Source organism: Fusarium pseudograminearum, chromosome 3, assembly GCF_000303195.2.
Source record: "Fusarium pseudograminearum CS3096 chromosome 3, whole genome shotgun sequence".
NCBI lineage: Eukaryota > Fungi > Ascomycota > Sordariomycetes > Hypocreales > Nectriaceae > Fusarium > Fusarium pseudograminearum.
The window spans coordinates 6,622,136-6,640,349 of record NC_031953.1 but is presented as its reverse complement, the minus strand read 5'-3'; the positions used below and the strand labels follow the sequence as shown (position 1 = coordinate 6,640,349).

General features: G+C 47.8%; 10 protein-coding genes across 10 annotated transcripts; 3 read left to right on the top strand and 7 right to left on the bottom strand.

Annotated features, from left to right (window-relative positions):
* Positions 1 to 512: 512 nt before the first annotated feature.
* On the top strand, positions 513 to 1,487 carry FPSE_07477 (uncharacterized protein; the record flags this gene model as incomplete). The annotated part of the gene is made up of 1 exon (XM_009260595.1): positions 513 to 1,487. The coding sequence occupies one exon, from the start codon at positions 513 to 515 to the stop codon at positions 1,485 to 1,487; it is 975 nt and encodes a 324-aa protein (XP_009258870.1).
* Positions 1,488 to 1,940: 453 nt separating this feature from the next.
* FPSE_07476 (uncharacterized protein) lies at positions 1,941 to 3,185 on the bottom strand (the record flags this gene model as incomplete). Its single annotated transcript, XM_009260594.1, has 1 exon — positions 1,941 to 3,185. One exon carries the CDS (start codon positions 3,183 to 3,185, stop codon positions 1,941 to 1,943), a length of 1,245 nt encoding a protein of 414 aa, XP_009258869.1.
* Positions 3,186 to 3,907: 722 nt separating this feature from the next.
* On the bottom strand, positions 3,908 to 5,657 carry FPSE_07475 (uncharacterized protein; the record flags this gene model as incomplete). The annotated part of the gene is made up of 6 exons (XM_009260593.1): positions 3,908 to 4,167; positions 4,218 to 4,769; positions 4,817 to 4,861; positions 4,910 to 5,344; positions 5,400 to 5,527; positions 5,578 to 5,657. 6 exons carry the CDS (start codon positions 5,655 to 5,657, stop codon positions 3,908 to 3,910), a joined length of 1,500 nt encoding a protein of 499 aa, XP_009258868.1.
* Positions 5,658 to 7,093: 1,436 nt separating this feature from the next.
* Positions 7,094 to 8,528, top strand: FPSE_07474 (uncharacterized protein; the record flags this gene model as incomplete). Its single annotated transcript, XM_009260592.1, has 3 exons — positions 7,094 to 7,606; positions 7,650 to 7,771; positions 7,820 to 8,528. 3 exons carry the CDS (start codon positions 7,094 to 7,096, stop codon positions 8,526 to 8,528), a joined length of 1,344 nt encoding a protein of 447 aa, XP_009258867.1.
* Positions 8,529 to 8,579: 51 nt separating this feature from the next.
* Positions 8,580 to 9,471, bottom strand: FPSE_07473 (uncharacterized protein; the record flags this gene model as incomplete). The annotated part of the gene is made up of 3 exons (XM_009260591.1): positions 8,580 to 8,816; positions 8,876 to 9,126; positions 9,180 to 9,471. 3 exons carry the CDS (start codon positions 9,469 to 9,471, stop codon positions 8,580 to 8,582), a joined length of 780 nt encoding a protein of 259 aa, XP_009258866.1.
* Positions 9,472 to 9,862: 391 nt separating this feature from the next.
* FPSE_07472 (uncharacterized protein) lies at positions 9,863 to 11,268 on the bottom strand (the record flags this gene model as incomplete). The annotated part of the gene is made up of 4 exons (XM_009260590.1): positions 9,863 to 10,137; positions 10,187 to 10,501; positions 10,551 to 10,833; positions 10,882 to 11,268. 4 exons carry the CDS (start codon positions 11,266 to 11,268, stop codon positions 9,863 to 9,865), a joined length of 1,260 nt encoding a protein of 419 aa, XP_009258865.1.
* Positions 11,269 to 11,828: 560 nt separating this feature from the next.
* Positions 11,829 to 13,060, bottom strand: FPSE_07471 (uncharacterized protein; the record flags this gene model as incomplete). Its single annotated transcript, XM_009260589.1, has 4 exons — positions 11,829 to 12,131; positions 12,184 to 12,486; positions 12,531 to 12,790; positions 12,847 to 13,060. 4 exons carry the CDS (start codon positions 13,058 to 13,060, stop codon positions 11,829 to 11,831), a joined length of 1,080 nt encoding a protein of 359 aa, XP_009258864.1.
* Positions 13,061 to 13,933: 873 nt separating this feature from the next.
* FPSE_07470 (uncharacterized protein) lies at positions 13,934 to 15,695 on the top strand (the record flags this gene model as incomplete). The annotated part of the gene is made up of 6 exons (XM_009260588.1): positions 13,934 to 14,164; positions 14,217 to 14,325; positions 14,374 to 14,921; positions 14,972 to 15,165; positions 15,214 to 15,325; positions 15,375 to 15,695. 6 exons carry the CDS (start codon positions 13,934 to 13,936, stop codon positions 15,693 to 15,695), a joined length of 1,515 nt encoding a protein of 504 aa, XP_009258863.1.
* Positions 15,696 to 15,875: 180 nt separating this feature from the next.
* Positions 15,876 to 16,841, bottom strand: FPSE_07469 (uncharacterized protein; the record flags this gene model as incomplete). The annotated part of the gene is made up of 1 exon (XM_009260587.1): positions 15,876 to 16,841. The coding sequence occupies one exon, from the start codon at positions 16,839 to 16,841 to the stop codon at positions 15,876 to 15,878; it is 966 nt and encodes a 321-aa protein (XP_009258862.1).
* A 323-nt stretch (positions 16,842 to 17,164) lies between these two features.
* FPSE_07468 (uncharacterized protein) lies at positions 17,165 to 17,769 on the bottom strand (the record flags this gene model as incomplete). The annotated part of the gene is made up of 2 exons (XM_009260586.1): positions 17,165 to 17,644; positions 17,698 to 17,769. The coding sequence occupies 2 exons, from the start codon at positions 17,767 to 17,769 to the stop codon at positions 17,165 to 17,167; spliced, it is 552 nt and encodes a 183-aa protein (XP_009258861.1).
* Between the last annotated feature and the right edge of the window lie 445 nt (positions 17,770 to 18,214).

The window sequence follows — 18,214 nt, the reverse complement described above, 5'->3', positions numbered from 1 at the left end:
GACGTTTGACGCGTCTTGAGTTCCTGGAAAATTAATAAAGGTTTTCGAACTCTTCCCTTGCACATCATTTTTCCATGGCAATATGAAAGATAACCTCTCTGCGTGATATAATTATCTACCACCCAACACGTGAAGTAAAGATCTAACATTAGAAGTTTAATATACTTAAAGTTATAGTATTTAGGTAGAGATTGAGAAATAAGAGCACGCATTTAGGCAGGAGGCAATAAATCATCATCGACAGAAGCTTCATCTTGATAAGGCTGACGCTCAAAGTTTAAAAATACCTGCATCGCGCTTTATCCAAACTCTATGTTGAAAAAACAAGTGTTGACGACAAAAGCTTCTGATATATGCACGAAATCTTCAAAGTCAATAATTTTTATACTTTTCTCTGTTCTATATCAAGACCCATCCATCCCAAGAAACTCTTCTTCTTCTTCATCCTTTACCACACACACTCACACTCAACTCACACACACAACTGCAAACACAATCACACATTTACCAAGATGCGTTTCTATTTCTATGCATTCGTTGCACTCGCTGCAATTGCTAAACCTGTCATCTCAGCACCATCCCATCACGATGGCGAGCTGTCTGACCTTGAAGTCGGCCCTAGCCTTCTGATCCCTAGTGGCTCTGTCCCCTCTTCCGGCCTTATAGTCAAGTGTCTTCCCGTCGACGAGCCCCCTGCCGGCCGTCATACCTCGGATCCCGAAGAAGAGTGTTTCCACGGACGAACTGCTCCGACCTGGAATGAGGACGAGCCCTGGAACGGTGGCTCCATCGGCTGCAACTACTACCCCAACGGACCCGAACCCAAGACCGAAAAGTACGAGTTGATTCCCGGTGATCAAGGCGCTGCTATTCAGAATGTAACGATCTCGGCCGAATTCGAGTCTATGCAGCCTCTGCAGATCAAGATGACCGTCAACAACACCACGCCCCTGCCCATCACCTTCTGGAAGGAGTGGTCCCCTGTTAGCAAGCGCGGTTGGGAACTTGGCTACTTCTCCATCGAGTCCGAGATCTGGGGCCAGTTCTTCGGCAGAGTCGGCCAGAAGTACCGCATGGCTACTCTGACGGACATCCCCAAGCGACCCGAGAATAGCGAGGAGTTGGTTCAGCTCAACCCCGGCGAGTCAATCTCTGAAGTTGTCGAGATCCCCCACTGTGTACCCAAGCAAGGCTCTGATCTTTGTAAGCCTTACATGTGGGAACGCTGGACCGAGATGCTCCGACTGGCGGGCATCAAGAGAATCTTTATCCAGGGAGACTGGTATGGTATCTGGGCCCAGCCCAAGGAGGAGGTTATGGAGACCTTGGTGGACGAGCCCATGTTGGGTTACTGGACTCGCTGGTGGGCCAACAATGTTTTGTTGCCCACGCCCGAGCAGCTCAAGGAGTTTGGCACCTACCTCCCTTTCAATAAGCCTTGGTACGAGACTGAGGCAGCCTTGGTGGGAAACTTTACTGCTGTTTAGTCTGGATATGTTTGGGGAAAAATTCCAATGTTAATTCGAAGGTTATCTTGGTTGGTCAGGAAAAGCTTATGCCGCCGGCCACATTTTTCCAAGCCCACATTTTGGGCGTTATATTTATTTATGTTTTTGCGGAAAGGATGGAAAAGAGAGAAACTGGAACAGGTGGAAAAAGGAAATAGAGATAGAAGAGGGACTGAGGATAGATAGGACACACCATCTATAATCTGTACGGAGTTTCTTACCAATCTTTGCTACTACCCTCGTGCATCGACGTGACCCAGGTCCAGCTCTCTGTCCATATTATTAATTGCATCTGACACTGGTCCAATGGAAACAAATGCATCGCGACCGAACCATGACACCGCACCATTAAATTGAGGTCGTTCACATCCCTCGAGTAGAAAAGCTATGACATTGATATTCAGAGATATTCACAAGTCAAGTGAGATACATCTACTCCCTTTCCGGCTGTGGAATTTGCAAGTCTATGGTGTTGGACACAAACCCAAAGTCACCTTCCCTTGACCATCGCGGCGGCCCGTTCCCCCGAACACCAATACCATACCACCGTCCTTCCACCCTCATTGTGACGTTCTTAGCAAGCCTAATCATATTAATCCACTGCTCGTTCTGCTCCTTGGTACCGCTCGGGACAATGATGGTCTGTTTGACCGTTTCGTTGGGACGAAGATGCGCAAAGTCTGATTGAAGATACATCCTTCTCGGATCCGAAGGACGGCTCATTTTGCCCCTAGGTCTCTCGTACCAGGTATATCCCTCCCTCTCGGGCGCAAAGTTGATTCTCGTGTCGTCCGGGTACACTCTGAAATGGCCTAGCTTGAAGGCGTCTTTGTCGACGGGGGAGTTGCGGGTCACGACAGTGACGTTCATCTTGCTGTTGTTCCGGATGACGACATTGATGGCGATGGGGTCTACGCCATTCTGCTCGATGGTGATGTTAACTTGCTTTATGGCATTGGCCTCGTCGGTGTTCCAGGGGTATGGCCATTCTTGGCCGTAGTCATTGCCTATGAAGGCCTTTGATTCCCTGACACCGCGTTTCTTTTTAGTGTCAACCGCTCTCTTATTCTGTCGGGCTTTCCAACTCGCGTATGGATTTTCTCCTTCTGGTAGCCTATCCATCTTCCCGTATGGGATGTTTGCTTCTGGCCGATCGAAGGTCGCGTATGGATTGTGTTTTCCTGGTGGGTTGAACTTCTCAAAGGGAATTTCTGCTTCAGGTCGATCAATCTTCTTCGATGGAGTGTCTGCTTTGGGACGGCCATCGATCTTCTTCGATGGAAGGAGGTAGTCGTTGTGGATGTGAGTGATTTCGCGGTCGGGAGATTCCTTCTTGAGTTTTTCCTTGTCCTTGTAGTACTTGTCAATCTTTTTCGGGTCCTTTACAAGCTTGTAGTACTTGTACTTCTTGCCGTCGCCGTGCAATCCTTCGGGCTTGAAGCTTTCGCCATCGGGTTCGCTGATGGTTCCGTTGATGATGTAATGTCCACCGTGATGGTAGTGGACTTCATGATGCCAAGCTTCTTGCCTGAGGCATCGCTTGTCTTTCTTTCCTCCCTTCTTCTTCTTCTTGTACTCGTTTGGAGAGGCAGTGTTCTTGATGCATGGGGTGGATTGGGCTAGGCATATGACGATGCCTAGAAAGATGAGAAGAGAGTACAACGTTGAGCAACGCATTTTGAAGTACAAAATACAGGTTAAGGCTCAGTTAGGATGGAAGTCTCTAGGCTCCCAACACAGAGGTGAACTGTCCTTTATGTACATCACTGAGGGGAAGGACAAGGTACATGAGGTAACAATTGAGGTCAAGCAAGCGCCTTTCTGCGTCATTTTAGAAGACTGGTCATGATGGAATGACAGGAAGACTCTCCCAGATAACACCATGCTTGGTGGTAGGTCGCCTCTGAGCAGTTATGGTTCAAGCCTGATATTTGTTCTTGGCGGGCACGAATCAATTGCGAATTATGATCGCCGACTGGAACAATGAGAATGAAGCGAAATCCCCTCTTCCAGATATATTGGATAATAGGTGTTCTGCCTGTGGTATTGCTAGACATGGCCCGAGAGTCCATTCTCCCGAATCTACACCACCAATCTTGTCAACGTTCGAGCAGCCACTTTGTTTATGTGAGGGGTAATCAGTTCACGATGGCGACTTCAAGGTTCGCTGACTCCGTAATAGCTGTGCGTTATCTCTGTCTGTTCAAATTTAACAGGTCACACCATATAAGCTCGCGTTCAATGTACTCAACATCCGAGTAGCCACTGTCCCAGGTATACCGCCGAGCCTTGATCAACATGTGCTTGACTCCAGTTATTGAAAAAGCGTCATAGATCCATATTGATAAAAATGATTCGTATTCAAGAGTTAAATATACTACAGCGATTCGTGACTGCAATTATGTAATCCATCTGAAGTTGGGATTCTTCCAATCAAGATCTTGAATCTGTTGCTGACTCATTCCAGCCAGCTCCTCCTCTGCAGACCGGTTCGCCCGCTTCTGATTATCTCGCTTGATCCATAGAAGGGTTAATGTTCCGAGCACCAAGATTGTGCTGGAGGTGGCAAGGTTCAGTCCGTTTCCGATGGGATAGTCAGGGCCATCACTCTTGACGAACGACCAGGTAGCAATGAGGCCACCGATATTGCCAAACATGACTGGACAAGTTAGAATTGGTACATCATTTTGGAGAGTAATGAGAACTTACCATTGGTGCCAATCGCAGCACTTCTTGCAGTGTCACTCAAGACATTGGCGCTGATATGCGAGTTGGTTAGAGGCGCCAGAGCAAAGGCTGAACTAGCAACAAGGAACGTAGCACCATAGCGTGCCTGGCCATTGTTGGTGCCCAAGAAAATGGCATATCCGACCATCACAAGCGGTGCACAGAGAATGATGAATATCTGCCGACGATCCATCTTGTAGCTGAGAGCTGGGATGAGCACTGTAAAGAAAGCACCAACGACGTATGGTGGAACAGTGAAGAGTTGTTGGGAGATGGTCGATCGGTCGGGATAGATCGTTCGAACAATAGTCGGCAAGAAGAATGCAAGGCCCTGAACGGTGATGTTGTCAAGGAGAAAGATGATGGATGTGGACAGAGTGAGGGGACTGCGGATTCCAGCAAAGATCTTTGCCTTGTCCATCTTATCCAAGACTTCGGTTGTTCCGAGACGTTCGGCCTTGATGCGGTTGATGGCCATCGCTCTTTCCTCCTCTGTGAGCCATCTAGCTGTGTCGGGACGGTCGGTAAGTGTAGCTAATCCGTATTAGTTTTGTGATAGACGTGCCTAGGCGGGAACATACCAAAGGCGATAAGAGACAGGACGACAGTGACGATTCCTTCAATGGCTTCAACAATGTTAGCCTGGGTTATATCAAGACGCGACGGAAACCTACCAAAGATCATCTCCCAACTCTTAAATCTGCCAAAGTTTGGAAGCTTTAGAATTGCAGAAGCAAGAAGACCACCGAAAGCACCAGCCAAAGGCGCCATCACGATATAAAGCGACAAACGGAACGTAAGCTCAGAACGGCGATACCATCTGGACATGTAGTACGCGATACCCGGCAGCATACCAGCTTCAAAGATACCCAAGACGAATCGAACACCGCAGATCTGAGGGACGTTGTGCACAAACGCTGTAAAGATGGACACCAGTCCAAAGCCCAAAGACGTCAAGGGGATGAACCATCCTGGTCCCATGTATTTGCAGAGAAGATTGGCTGGGATCTCAAAGATGATGTAACTGATGTAGAAGGTGGATAGAACGAGATTGTAGTCGCTTCCCTTCATTCCGAGGTCTTCCTCCAGACCGGCGAGACGAGCATTTCCTGAAGACGCGTTAATTCGGAGTCCGACAGAGCGTGATGGTGAAGATTGGCGTACCGATATTTGCGCGATCGATAAAGCAGAAAAGATAGAGCAAACAAACTGTCGGGACAATCATGAAATCGATCTTGCGACGAAGCTTTGCCTCTTGTTTCGGATCGATGTAGAACGGGGCATTCTCAACGCTGTTCACTGGTCAGCTTCGCCACTTTAGGTATCACCAATCAACTCTTACGTTTCCACAGCACCTCCCGCCGCATCCGAATTGGACGCGGTATCGTTCTGAAACTTCTCGTTATGGGTGCTGGATTCCATCTTGGGGCAGTATCAAGCTTTGACGGTACGAGGTTGCGAGATGACACCTGGGAAGCTCCCGATGTCCCCCTCTTTATATACTAGCACTTCCGATAGTTAATGGAGATAAGGATCGCGTCGAGCCGACACGAGCGGGGCGCTCAAACGTCGGATCTGGGGTCGTGTAGCCATGGCAGCGGAAACCTGGGGCAAAAGTCTGGGGTTAGCAGTGTCGCTAGTCCTTGGAGTCTAGCCCAGGCCCAAGCCCAAGCCCAAAGCCTCCCTAGCTGACACTTCAGCCCGCGGAACCTGCAACTTGTGCCACGAGCTCTGCCCTGCCGGCACATGATGTCGGATTTGTCAATTGTTTTATTGGCCTGGGGCAAAAGTAACTTTCCCCGCATGTCGAGTTCTATTCCGCATTCATATGTAGCTTACAACGGCTATACTGAATGAGTACAAGCTGATATTGGGAACCTGGAACATTAAATGGTCCTGTTGTTTTTGTTCATCTTTAACTGGTTCAAGTTCCTCGGAAGCAGAACTGGGCGTTTTGTAATTCCTTGGCAAACTTGGTACCACGGCCTCGGAGGCGATGTTTCATTTCAGCCGTAATCATTGCCCAAGCATTTGACATCGTGAGTCAGTGGTAGCTTCGCCTAACTGAACCTGGCTGATTGTCACATGTTATCTCTTGACAATATCCTTGAGTTCAACGGTTACGAGCTGGTGTTCATCCTGCATAGCACTGCCCATCTCACGGACCATTTCTGTTGAGGATCTCAATTCATTTTGATTAAAGTAATTAAAGAATCCAACTAAATAAAGTTATGTGAAACTTTAACGGCCTGATCATAGCTTGCTGGTCAAAGTGCCGATAAGAACATACATATGCTTAAGTTTCGGGGAACTCTTTTCTTGCCGCGCAGGAAAACACGACTGAAGCGAGATGAGATTACTGGCCATTTTAGCAGTTAGCACTAATGCGATCCACGAGTCGACACCCCAGAGCGGCTTACTTGAGCGCCAAAGCCTAGCCATAGCGGAATGCACGTCCTAGGTCACCACCTAGTTGTGTTACATCGCCTACACTGGAGACAACCTACAACAGTTGTGAAAATCTTTAGTGTTGGCAAAACATCGTTCAATTTTTGTTATTTTTATTGTCACAACTAACGGCATCAAAAGTAATTGTACGTTATTGATGAACAAACTCAATATCACACTCAATATGAGCTTGATCCGATATCCTGGCAAGATGATGATTGATCCTTCAGTTCCTATTTCGGTTAAGATCAGCAGCCGCACCAACTGTTCATCACGTGTTGTATCCTGGCCCAATCTCACTGTTGCGGGTAGCGCTTCCCCTTTCCACCTTGAATGACTACGTAATCAAGTTATCAATGAACAACAATCCCGAACAGACTCACCCATAGCCTGATATTACTGAAGTGAGAATGGAGATCAAGTTCAAACTCCAAAAGACAAGTTATACACAACCTAGCCGTACTCAAAAGGCTCAGAAACCATCAAGTTTGGCATTCGTTCATGTCGACAATCCAAAACAAGCCAAAGACAAGGAAACGTTGAAGAAAGTGCGTCGCCATGTCATGAAAGACATCGGCAAATCAAGACGATCTTGTATAACCCATAATGTGACTGTCGCAAAGTCATTCCCCCAATCTGCACAAGCCCCGACATATTGGGGCGATGTGGAAGTCTGCGTCAACTTCAAGCGTCTTTTGTGGGCTATGGAGATGGTCTCTGGAGCGCTCTTGTCTATAGCAGTGGTTGAGCCATCAATTGGAGACCAGCAAAATATCAGCAAAAGAATCTATGGTCCACCTTCTCTGAGAGACATCGAGCTATATACGCAATCACTTGGCACGGTTCGCGAGTCCATTTTGGCCGAGAGCCGGATCCGTCGGAAAGCGGTCATCGGGACTGTGATATGTCTATCTGTGTTTGATGTAAGTTATCTTTACTTGAGTTTAACATTTGCTAACTGAGAAGATGCGAGTTGGTAATTTGAGTTCGTGGGAGATGCATATGGCAGGACTTCAACGGCTCGTCGACCACGTCGGTGGTATTGAAACTCTGGACTCGAATTCTCCTTTGCGACAGGCTCTGTTCTTGTAAGCTTTCACATTCACTAGTGCATACTCATCTGACATCCATCATAGAGCCGATATTCTGGGTGCCTTGAAAAAAGATATCAAGCCAAAATTCCCGGTGCTTGATTTCCAATTTGAGCCACAAGCGAGCATGACTCCACACACCCAAAGGCTGATACGCTCGCTCGAGCAATTAGACCTCGTAGACCAAACACCGATAGTCGTCATCCGGAATTCCCTTTCATATGTCTCTCGAGTAGCAGCAGTTCTGAACAAGCAGTGGTCGGATAATCCGACTGATTCCGCTTTTGTTCTGCCTGTGTGCTACTTGACACACCAGGCTTTGTCACTGCCGAGGTGGGATCTGGTCACAGAAGAGAGTACAGAAACTGCCACCCAAGCCTTGGCCCTAGCAGAACTTGTCCGTGCTGCGACAGTATCTATTTTCTGCATTGTGGTATCTCAGACGTCTGAAGATATGGGATACATGATCTCCCGCCGCGAAGTTCCTTTTCAATACCTAATGTCCCTTATAGACGACGAATTCTGGAACGGAAAGCTAGATCTGAAGCTGTGGTTGCTGGTAAACCAGCTCTGTATAGAAGCAGGCTATTCGAGATTTTGGTATCTGGAGCAAATTGCTGATACAATGACAAAAGCCAATATACAATCGTGGAAAGGGTTGATGTCCTGTTTGCGGGAGGTTGTTTGGGTTGAGGGTTTGGCTCCATTTGAGATGTCACAACTGCGGTTGTATATCGAGAAGAGATTAGAATAGAAGCGTGGAAAAGGTATAATACAGTACATTGAATGACCATAGCATGGGTCGTTAGTAAGTCACTCCACCACTGGTACTGATGTACTGTCCCGTTATCCATCTCGACTTCTCATTTACCAGCAAAAGGACGGCGTCGCCAATGTCATCCGTTGTACCAGCCCTATCCGCAGCTCTGGTGATAGCGATCTCGTCCCTCGTCAACTCCTCCTCTTTGCCCTTTGGATATAGATCTGTGATGACGGGGCCAGGAGCGATAGAATTCACAGTGATGCCCTTACTGCGGCCGAGCTACGTAGTTTATCGTTAGGGACAATGGCACGCTACAAATCAAGAGGGGTTTGACTTACCTCGCCCGCCCAGCTCCATGTTAGACTATCCAAAGCTGCCTTTGACGCTGCATAGGAAGAAATATTTACGTTTCCTCTCTTCGCATTGGTAGAGCTCACGTTGATGATTCTTCCACCTGGGGGCATGTGGGCAATGACGTAGTGAACCATGTAGAAAGCACCAAGAACGTTTAGTTGAAAGACCTTGGACAGTTCTTCCACATTCGGCTGTTGTGTGATGGGACTGAAATAAGCGGTTCCGGCATTATTGACTGCAACATGCCATTAGCCTAGATAAGGGTTGATGGATACATAATCAGCTTACCTAGAATGTCGATATGGTCTGTACCAAAACCTTCGAGTGTCTTGTTGACAAGATGCTGGGCGCCCTCGATGGTATCGACCGAAGCTTGGACAGCAATGGCCTTGCCACCTGCTTCACGGAGTAATGCGCAGACATTCTCAGCTCGCTCTTTGGTTGAATCGGAGACGTAGTTGACAGTTACTGAAGCGCCGTTTCGAGCAAGTGCGAGAGCTATGCCAGCACCAGTGCCATTTTCGCGACCCGAGCCAGTGACGATAGCAACTTTTCCGTGGAGGCTTAGAGTATCAGCCATGGTTTCTAATATGGGGAGAAATTGCTTGAGGGTATTTTAGTGAGATGGGTGTGTTGCCATCGCCTTTTATAGCTGTACCATGAAATAGTCTGGTCACTTTTCGTCCGATTCGAGGCCGAATGTCAGGACCCAACGCCGAGATAAAACGATGCATCTTGGCAAATTGGGGATAACGCAATATCTTACTTGATAAGATTATCAGCCAGGCATCCGTTTCGTCCGATAATCTTGTTCTACAATTTGTTGAGTTGAAAATTGCCTATTTGGGAAAATGGTCCTCTGGTCTTGTAAGAGGACCTGGTGGAGTCTTGGGAGGCTAGAGTAGAAATATGCCCGAATTTCCCGCTTACAAACAACAAATCCAATGACTGATAGACATTTTACTACTCAACTATGACTGCAACTGACTCTCGTCAAACTCGACGAAGGGCATGCGTCTTGTCAACAACGGACTCTCGCTATTGATTTTCTCCCAGTTATGAGCATGCAGACAGGCTTGTCTGGAAGCCAACACAGCTGGGCGAGTCCGTGCAACTACAGCCTTTTCATAACCATCCAATGATGTTCTCAAAGCCCCAAAGTCTCCGCTATCCTTCAAGACCGGGACCACTCGGTCGACAAAGTCTTGCACGTCTAGGATCACGTGGTTTGCACCCTCCCCTCGGTCTAAGTTGTTAGCATCTTAATATTCGGTGGATATTTCGGTACGACTTACACATAGCCATAGCGTGAAGAGCATCTCCCATCAGTACAGCACGGCCGGCAGTCTGAAGATCTATAGGCGGAGGCAGGTCTTGAATCTTGAGACCTTTGACATCGGAATTGACGTTGGCTCCCAACGCAAGAGACCGCCAAGGCTCAGCACAGGTTTCGCCAAGTTCATGAATCAACTTGAGCTGCTCGTCGGATGTTTCGGGAACTTCGATTGGGGCGTCTCTGCCAAAGAAACCAGCGCGATATGGCCAAGAGACACACATTTGCAGTATATACGGATGCACCCCATCTTGATGGTTGCCGGGAGCATCGAGCACTGCAGGTCGATCAGAACTAATCATATTCCGTGGAAGAAGGATACCTACTGCTCATGAATACAAACATGCTGTTTGTTGAGTTTGTGCTGTGCATGAAAAAGGGATCAAGTTCTCGGATAGGACGGGCTTGATCAGGTGTCAACTCCAGCTTGATGCCAAGCATACGGACTGGTATGTCGTGAAGACTGAGATCCGGGAAAAGCGCTCGACGGACCCGGGAGTGACTCCCGTCGCACGCCACTAGCAAGCATCCAGTCACCGAACTTCCATCTTCAAATGTGGCAACGACAGACTCCTCTGTAGACTCGACGTCCTTCAACGCCTTTTCCCACTAAAGCAACATCAGTCCATAATTTTGGCATTGGGCCACATAGCTTACCTCAACATCTATCCCAGTAGCCAGGAGATCTCGAAGTTTCTTTCTTGTTACTCGAATTCGGCTTCCCTCGGGTGCTTTCGGCGTTGAAGCCTTTAATTCTCCCGTCGCTAGGTCGAAAAAAGGAAACCTTGACGACAATCCTTCCTTAATAGCCTCTCGGTCAACATAAGCTTCCGGGAGACGGCTGAAAAGAGGTTCTGGCAGAAGTGACTGTAGCGCAGGAAGAGACCAGTTCAATGTGAGTCCCCATCCTACACCACGAGTTTCAAGATTTGCATCACGCTCGAATACGCGGACAGGGATTTTATGCTGTGTTAGGCTTTGTGCAAGGAGTAGACCACTGATACCCGCACCGATTATAATGACAGGCCGATCTTGGGTCGCCATTGCTGTTTGATCTCCGCGTGTGTCAGATACTTCGGCGCAGTGTTTGATCAACAGCATCTGCGGGCACATGGTAATCACGGGTAATTATAGGTAGCTCATGCAAAATCTTCCGGATGGACCGCGGCGGCCGCGGCACTCATCGCAAGACAAGTGCTTACTGTTGGTGGTCAGGGTATCAGCCGAGAAAGTCAATCCTCCGTGTCGTTGAGCATGGATAAACCGGATCAGAGTTTGGCTGCCGGTGCAAGGACAGGGATACAGAAGCCCTTGCAGTTGGGAACCCTTGCGTGTTACAGGGGTATCGGAGCACAGGCTAATGGTGATGGATGGATGGATGGTTTCGGGAGGTGCCAGAAGGCTTGGTCTCAAGGAATAAGAAATTACTGTATGTCACCAAAGATAAAACCTTCAAGATTTTAATTAATCTACTACTCATGGCAGCGGACGCGCCGTATTCTAAGGATCGGTACCGATAATGGTTGGCGGAAATATTAAATAAGCTTTAGTGAGTACATAGCCTAAGAAAGTACTAAATCTCGCCTGATCTGCCGAATAATATTTTATGGACGCATGCTACCAGACTCTAGGCTATCCGACTTAACCTTGTCTACTTCGACAGTGTACGTAACAGATTTGACAATACCACCTGTTGTGTTTAGAATGTTCTCCTGAGAACTGTTCTCGACCGATGTAAAGGTAGATTGGTCCCTCTTCCCTGTATGACTGAGATCCTTGAGCTTGTATCCGTTACTCCCCAATCTCTTGCTTCGGCTCGGGGTATTGTGGCTTGATGGCTTGGATCGGTATTGTTTCGCGCGTTTGATGAAGATTGGGGCGAGGAATGGGAGTGATGAGACAATATTCTGATGGTAATTAGTACGACTCCATAAAGTTTAATGTAGCGACACCACTTACTCCGACGTTGAACTCGATGGTGCCCCAGAGGACCAGCATGGTAGAGTTTCCGTCTTTGGGGTTCTGGATTCGGTCAATTTGGCGATATCTCTGGATTGAACAGACTGTTGTGAAGATTCCCAGTGTGAAGATAGCAATAAGACCAATCTTTTTTGCCAGCTTAATCTCCAGCTTCACCAATACTGGAATCGGTAGAATGGCAACCACAACATCGGAGACGATCGTGACAACGGCGTATCCAGTGAAGGATGGTCCGGGAGGAAGACACTTTCCTTCCTTGAGGGGATTCCAAGACTTGTCAACCTAGAAAGTTAGCGACGATGTTTCGCATCTGCATGGAGACTTACTGGACTGCAGGAAAACACCAGTGCTAGTGTACAGCCAAGATGGGACATGAATACAAGAACGATGGTGACCCAAATGGCATTCCTGTAGGTCTTGTGGTCTGTACCACGTAAGAGCCTCAGGTAGCTAATCAACAGGGCAATCTTGAAGAAACTGATGCCGATCTGATAGAAGGGTCTGCCCGCAAAGTTTATTCGTGTGTATGTTACAATATTCTCTTTCGGTCGATCGGGGATCGGGAGGCCAAGGCCATATCGCGTTTCTAGACGGTGGTCAGTAATGTTGAAGACAAATTAAAGGCAAAGTGCTTTGACTTACGGGCGATGCAAATGCAGGAATAGATCAAAGCGAAAACCATGGACAGGGCAGACATCCAGTCATCGCCCGCCATACCTCGAGCTTTCCATCGGATGTACAGTCTGGCGGTGACAATGGATAGTGCGAGTACTGTCAAAGTAACCGTGATACCAATAATCTTGGGGTATTCTGAGGATCTGTCAACCTCTGGTGTCGCGTTGAGTACCCATCCCATCTTTGCTGTTTTTTTTCTTCTGAGTAATAATAACAAATATATGAGAATATGTTACATAGTTATACTGACAGAATGCATTATATTAATTAATTTGTTATGAGTCTTTGAAGCCGCCAGTCCAACCTTCTTTTAACTCGAATGTCATCGCGAGAGAAAAAAAAGAGGCACAGCATTACAAGGTCCCTCACACACAAAACGACCGTCCCAAACCTTTTGTCATGCCATTCCGTGTCGTACCGACCCGAACCCTTGCAAAAGAAAAACAAATGAGATTATGCAATGCCTCAGAATGGACAAATCCCATTGTCTGGTTTCTTGTTTGCTGCGCCGCTTCTCATCAAATGCATCAGCTCTGGAACAAACAAATCAAATAACCCGGTATAATTTGCTACAGCTGTTCCTTAATACAATTCCGGTTAAGTTGTCTCTTTTCTTTTTCGTCAAGGGGAGTGCCGAGAAAGATCCTTCTAGTTGCAGGCTTTGCATTGTTGGCTACAGTTAAACCCCTGCTCGTGCAGATTTGGACATGGTATGACCAACAGAACAATGGAATGTGCAGGGACCTTTTGTCCTGTGATCCTTGTTGATTGCTTCGTATCGCCCCAATAACATGTTGGATAATTGATGGAGGATCTGCCGCGGGGCTCCGGATGGGTTTCACAATCGGTTGTGCAGCCGATGAGCGTTGCAGTTCTAATTGCGACAACTTGTTCACCTTGTCGTCTCTTGCTACGTTGGTCCATTTTAATTATCGTCCAGTCGTCAATCTTTTCTCTCTTTTCTCCTCTTAATGCTGTGTATACCCGCTGTCAAACTTTACTCCTACCTTTATTGCTTCTTTCTCGTATCACTTGGCTGGCCTCGCTTTTCATCATGTCTCAGCCGGATACTCCCACCAAACCGGAGCCCCAGGTCACTCTGTCTTCCGAAAAAGGGCCTGGAAATGTCGATGCAGCGTGGAACTTCCTCGATCAGAACCGCGATGCGGCTGGTGCTTCTGACGATGTCGACATTGACAAGTTGAGGCGCAAGATTGACTGGCACATTGTTCCTCTCATGTTTTGTTGCTACACGATGCAATTCCTCGACAAGGTCATTCTCAACGTCAGTGCACATCTCTTCCCTATCGCTTAGCCTTATCTAATGATCATCGCAGTACTCCGCTGTCATGGGTCTTCACCAAGATCTCAAACTCCAAGGAAACGACTTTTCCAATATCGCAACGTTCCTATTCGTCGGCCTTCTTTGCTTCGAGATCCCCAACAGTCCGTCACCCTTGCCTTCCCACGACGATCACAACTAATACTTTCTAGTCTACTTTCTTCAAATGGTCCCTGCTGGTAAATGGCTTGGAGCAAACGTCGTTGCATGGGGCATCGCTACCGCCTGTGGAGCTGCTGCACACAACTACCAGACCCTTCTTGTGTCGCGAGTATTTCTCGGAATCTTTGAAGCGACCATCGGTCCATCTCTCATGCTGATCAGCAGCCAATGGTACACCAAGTCTGAGCAGGCTCCCCGATTCTCTTTCTGGTATCTCGGACTGGGTCTGGGTCAGATCATCGGCGGGCTCATCAGTTATGCTTTCCAGCACATCGGCCCAAATGCTTCTCTAGCTGGCTGGAGGATCATGTTCATCACCCTTGGCCTCGTCACTGTCACCATAGGCTTGGCCACATTTGTCTTCCTCCCTGACACACCCATGAAAGCCAAGTGGCTCACGAGCAGTGAAAAGGTTGCACTACTCAAGCACGTCAGTGTCAACCAGACAGGTATCCAGAGCCGCAAGTTCCGTCCCAAGGAGATTGTTGAGGCACTGTGTGATCCTCAGCTGTATCTCATGCTTCTATCAGTTGTTCTTGTACGTCGTCCCGTCCACCTATTGACCCCCACTACTAACCAGTCCCCTAGCTATCGGTATCGTCCGGTGTGGTTACTACCTACTCCGCCACACTTATCCGCAATCTTGGCTACACTCCCAAGAGAGCTGCCCTAATGAACATGCCCTCAGGTGTTGTGAGCATCTTTTTCACACTGGCAGTTGGTTTTGGTATTCGCCATAAGTCACATCGCTGGGCATGGATCATCATTTGTATTATACCAGCGTATGTGCCCTATTCTGACCGTCATGGCCATTCACTAATCAATACCAGCATCCTCGGTGGTGCCCTCATGTCATTTCTTCCTACAACAAACAGGGCCGGGTGCCTGGCCGGTATCTACCTAGTCAATGCAGTTGTCGCCCCCTTAACTATCTTCTACAACGTAAGTCACCCACGTCCCTGTACCATATCCAGTTTCTAACTACTTATAGTGGACGGCCGCGAACTTCGGAGGCGCCACAAAGAGAGCTTTCGCTGCTGCCATTGTCTCTGGTTCTTTTTCGCTCGGTAACATTATCGGACCTCAGACGTTCCAAGCAAAGGACGCTCCCGATTTCAGACCTGCCAAATTGGCTGTCATGGGTACTCAAGCCGGCTGTGCTCTGACTACCTTTGCGCTTTTCATGTACTACGTCTGGGCGAACAAGAGACGCGATGATCGTACCAAACAAGTTGAAGACGCGTACATGTCGCCAGAGGTTTGGTCGACCATGACGGATAAAGAAAACAAGCACTTTCGCTACACTTATTAGATAGTGTTTATCAACGTTTGACATTCTGTATAGACTTGTTTTACTCGGCGCTTAGATGGTAGTTTTAGTACAAAACGCGCGGGCGTGCTCAGGTTGTTATTTATAATATCAGCTCAGATAGCAATGACAAGTGGGCTAATGCTACAGAATTCAGCTCTGTCTTGTCTTCAAATCCGCGCCTCACTGCTTTACTGTATCAAACAACCGAGCTGGGTTAAATACCATCATTCCCATCCACTCTTCATCTGTAAGCCATTCTCTCAATAACCGAAGTTCCTTGTCGGTGTCCACTTCAAGTGGAGGTGCCGGAGTAAGTCCCTTGGCAGTGGCATTGACGTGAGGCCAGTCACTTCCCCAGACAATGCCTACAGCCGACACCTTTGCAAAAGACTTGATGACTGGTTCCAGGAGAGATATATCATCTGATCGTCTGTGCAAAGCACCAATCTTGACGTAAAGTCTACCGGCCTTCATGAGGCTGAGAAAGTCGTTGAACTCGGGGGTATCATAGTCATCTGGTGTTACAGAACCGTTGTGGTCTGCGATGATAGTTATGTTATTCAGCTTCGGGTGAGTGAGAATGGAATCCTTCATCTTTGACCACGTTTTCAGTGGTAATTGGGATGAGATACTCCAGCCATGTCGCTCGAGGGGAAAACGCCCAGCCACCTCTAGGAATTGCTTGAGAACCCATTCAAGGTCATCGCCTGAGCCACCATATGATCCATGGATCCTCACAGACCGCACACCAGCGTTATTAAATTTGTCCCAATCAACATCCGTCTTGTTCTTCAGACTTGGGTCCTCGGGATCCCAGGCGATTGTACCCCGGATCTGTTTTCCAGGGTAGTCCCTATGACCATTGGCCAGCGTTTCCAACAGTCCACTGTAACCATCTTCAATCGTTGCTTGTACGATCATGACATTGTCGGCGGGTGATTGCTCAATTAGAGCGTCCAGCGGGGCGGCTTGCGGGGTATAGGAGCGCGAGCTCTTGAAGGGATGGCGTTCCGGGTCGAAACAATGCGTATGAGTATTCCATGATGAAGGTGGTAGGTCAGGCACCAGCAAAGTGTTCTGTGCTGGATGTGCCATGGCGATATATGGCAATGTTGCCATGATGCCCAGAACGCTTAGGAAGTTCATTGTTGAAGGTTGAGGCGCTGAGTTTCAAGACATGAGTTGCCTCTCAAAAATAATAAATCTGGGGAATCTCACATATTTAACTTATCAAGGAGACTAGGATCAGTAGTTTGGCTCGTGGGGCTCTTAGGTTTAGTCCATGTTATTCTATTGATGCCATCATGTCGATCCGGTGAATGTCCGAAACATCGGGCTATCTCCGAACTACCTATACAATACAAGATGGATACGGAGTAGCAGCAAATCGAACATAAATTTTAAGAAATAATATTAGATTGAAACCAAACAGACATTACCACCGATCGACTCATACTACATACACTCTCCTAGCTCTGCTCCTTCTTTGGGCCGGTTCCAAGACCAGATGCCGAGGCCGTGCAGCCTCCACCAAGAGAGGAGCACTGGAAGGGATCCCAACTGGGATCAGTATCCTTGCAACCCTCAACAAAGAACTGGTAGAAGTTTCCAGTATCGCCCTGCTCAACAGTAATGAAGCGACCTCCATCCACAGCGCCGTCCTCCCAAAAGATAGACCACCCATCACAGTTGTAGGTGAAGCTTTCCCTATCGAAAGCCTTGGTGTCGTCAAAGTTCTTCTTGCAACTCTGAGGGTACTCCTTGACACCACCAGGGCATTCGTCAAACTTGACATCCATCTTACAGATGGGGGAGCAGCAGTTTCCAGTAGGGCAAGCTGCGCTGGCAGAACCGTCTTGGATGTTGATGGAGTAATCCCTCTTGTGGAGTCCAAGGTTCTTGGAGGGATCACGTCCTCGGGCAATCTTTTCGAACGAGGGCTTGATGGTCTTGGGAATGTCATCAGCAACAGTCTTTTAAAGGGGATAGATGGGATACCTACCAATGCAGATGCAGGCGCTGCACTTAGAGCCATGACGGTAGCGAAGAGAACGGATCGAAGAGTGAAAGTCATTTTGACGGTTTGAATGGTTCTTAGTTGGAGTCTGAGGACTGTAGAGTCTGTTGATTGCTTAAAAGGTTGAGGAGAAGATGTGTTGATGATAATTATTGCTTCTGAGGTCTCAAAGGCTCTTCTTATACCTCAACCCACCTGGCCCAAGCTCCGTCCTCCTGCCATGATGTTCCAATTGTAATTAGTTCATACGAGCGTAACATCTGTTCTGTAAGTGCCGTTCGAGCTGTATTGTCGATCATCATCGATAGTGCGTGGAGTAACCAACCATATTCGTGGGGTTGACGGGAAACGGTCCACATTACATCATTGCAGAATCCTTTTTCAAGGCCTAATCGAGAGATCTTGAGGCTGAAGTCTTGGCCTTGATGAGGATCGCCAGATTATATGCCCGAGTATATGATTAAGCGTTGCAAAAGGAATTTCTTCCTTGTCAGTGGAGTTG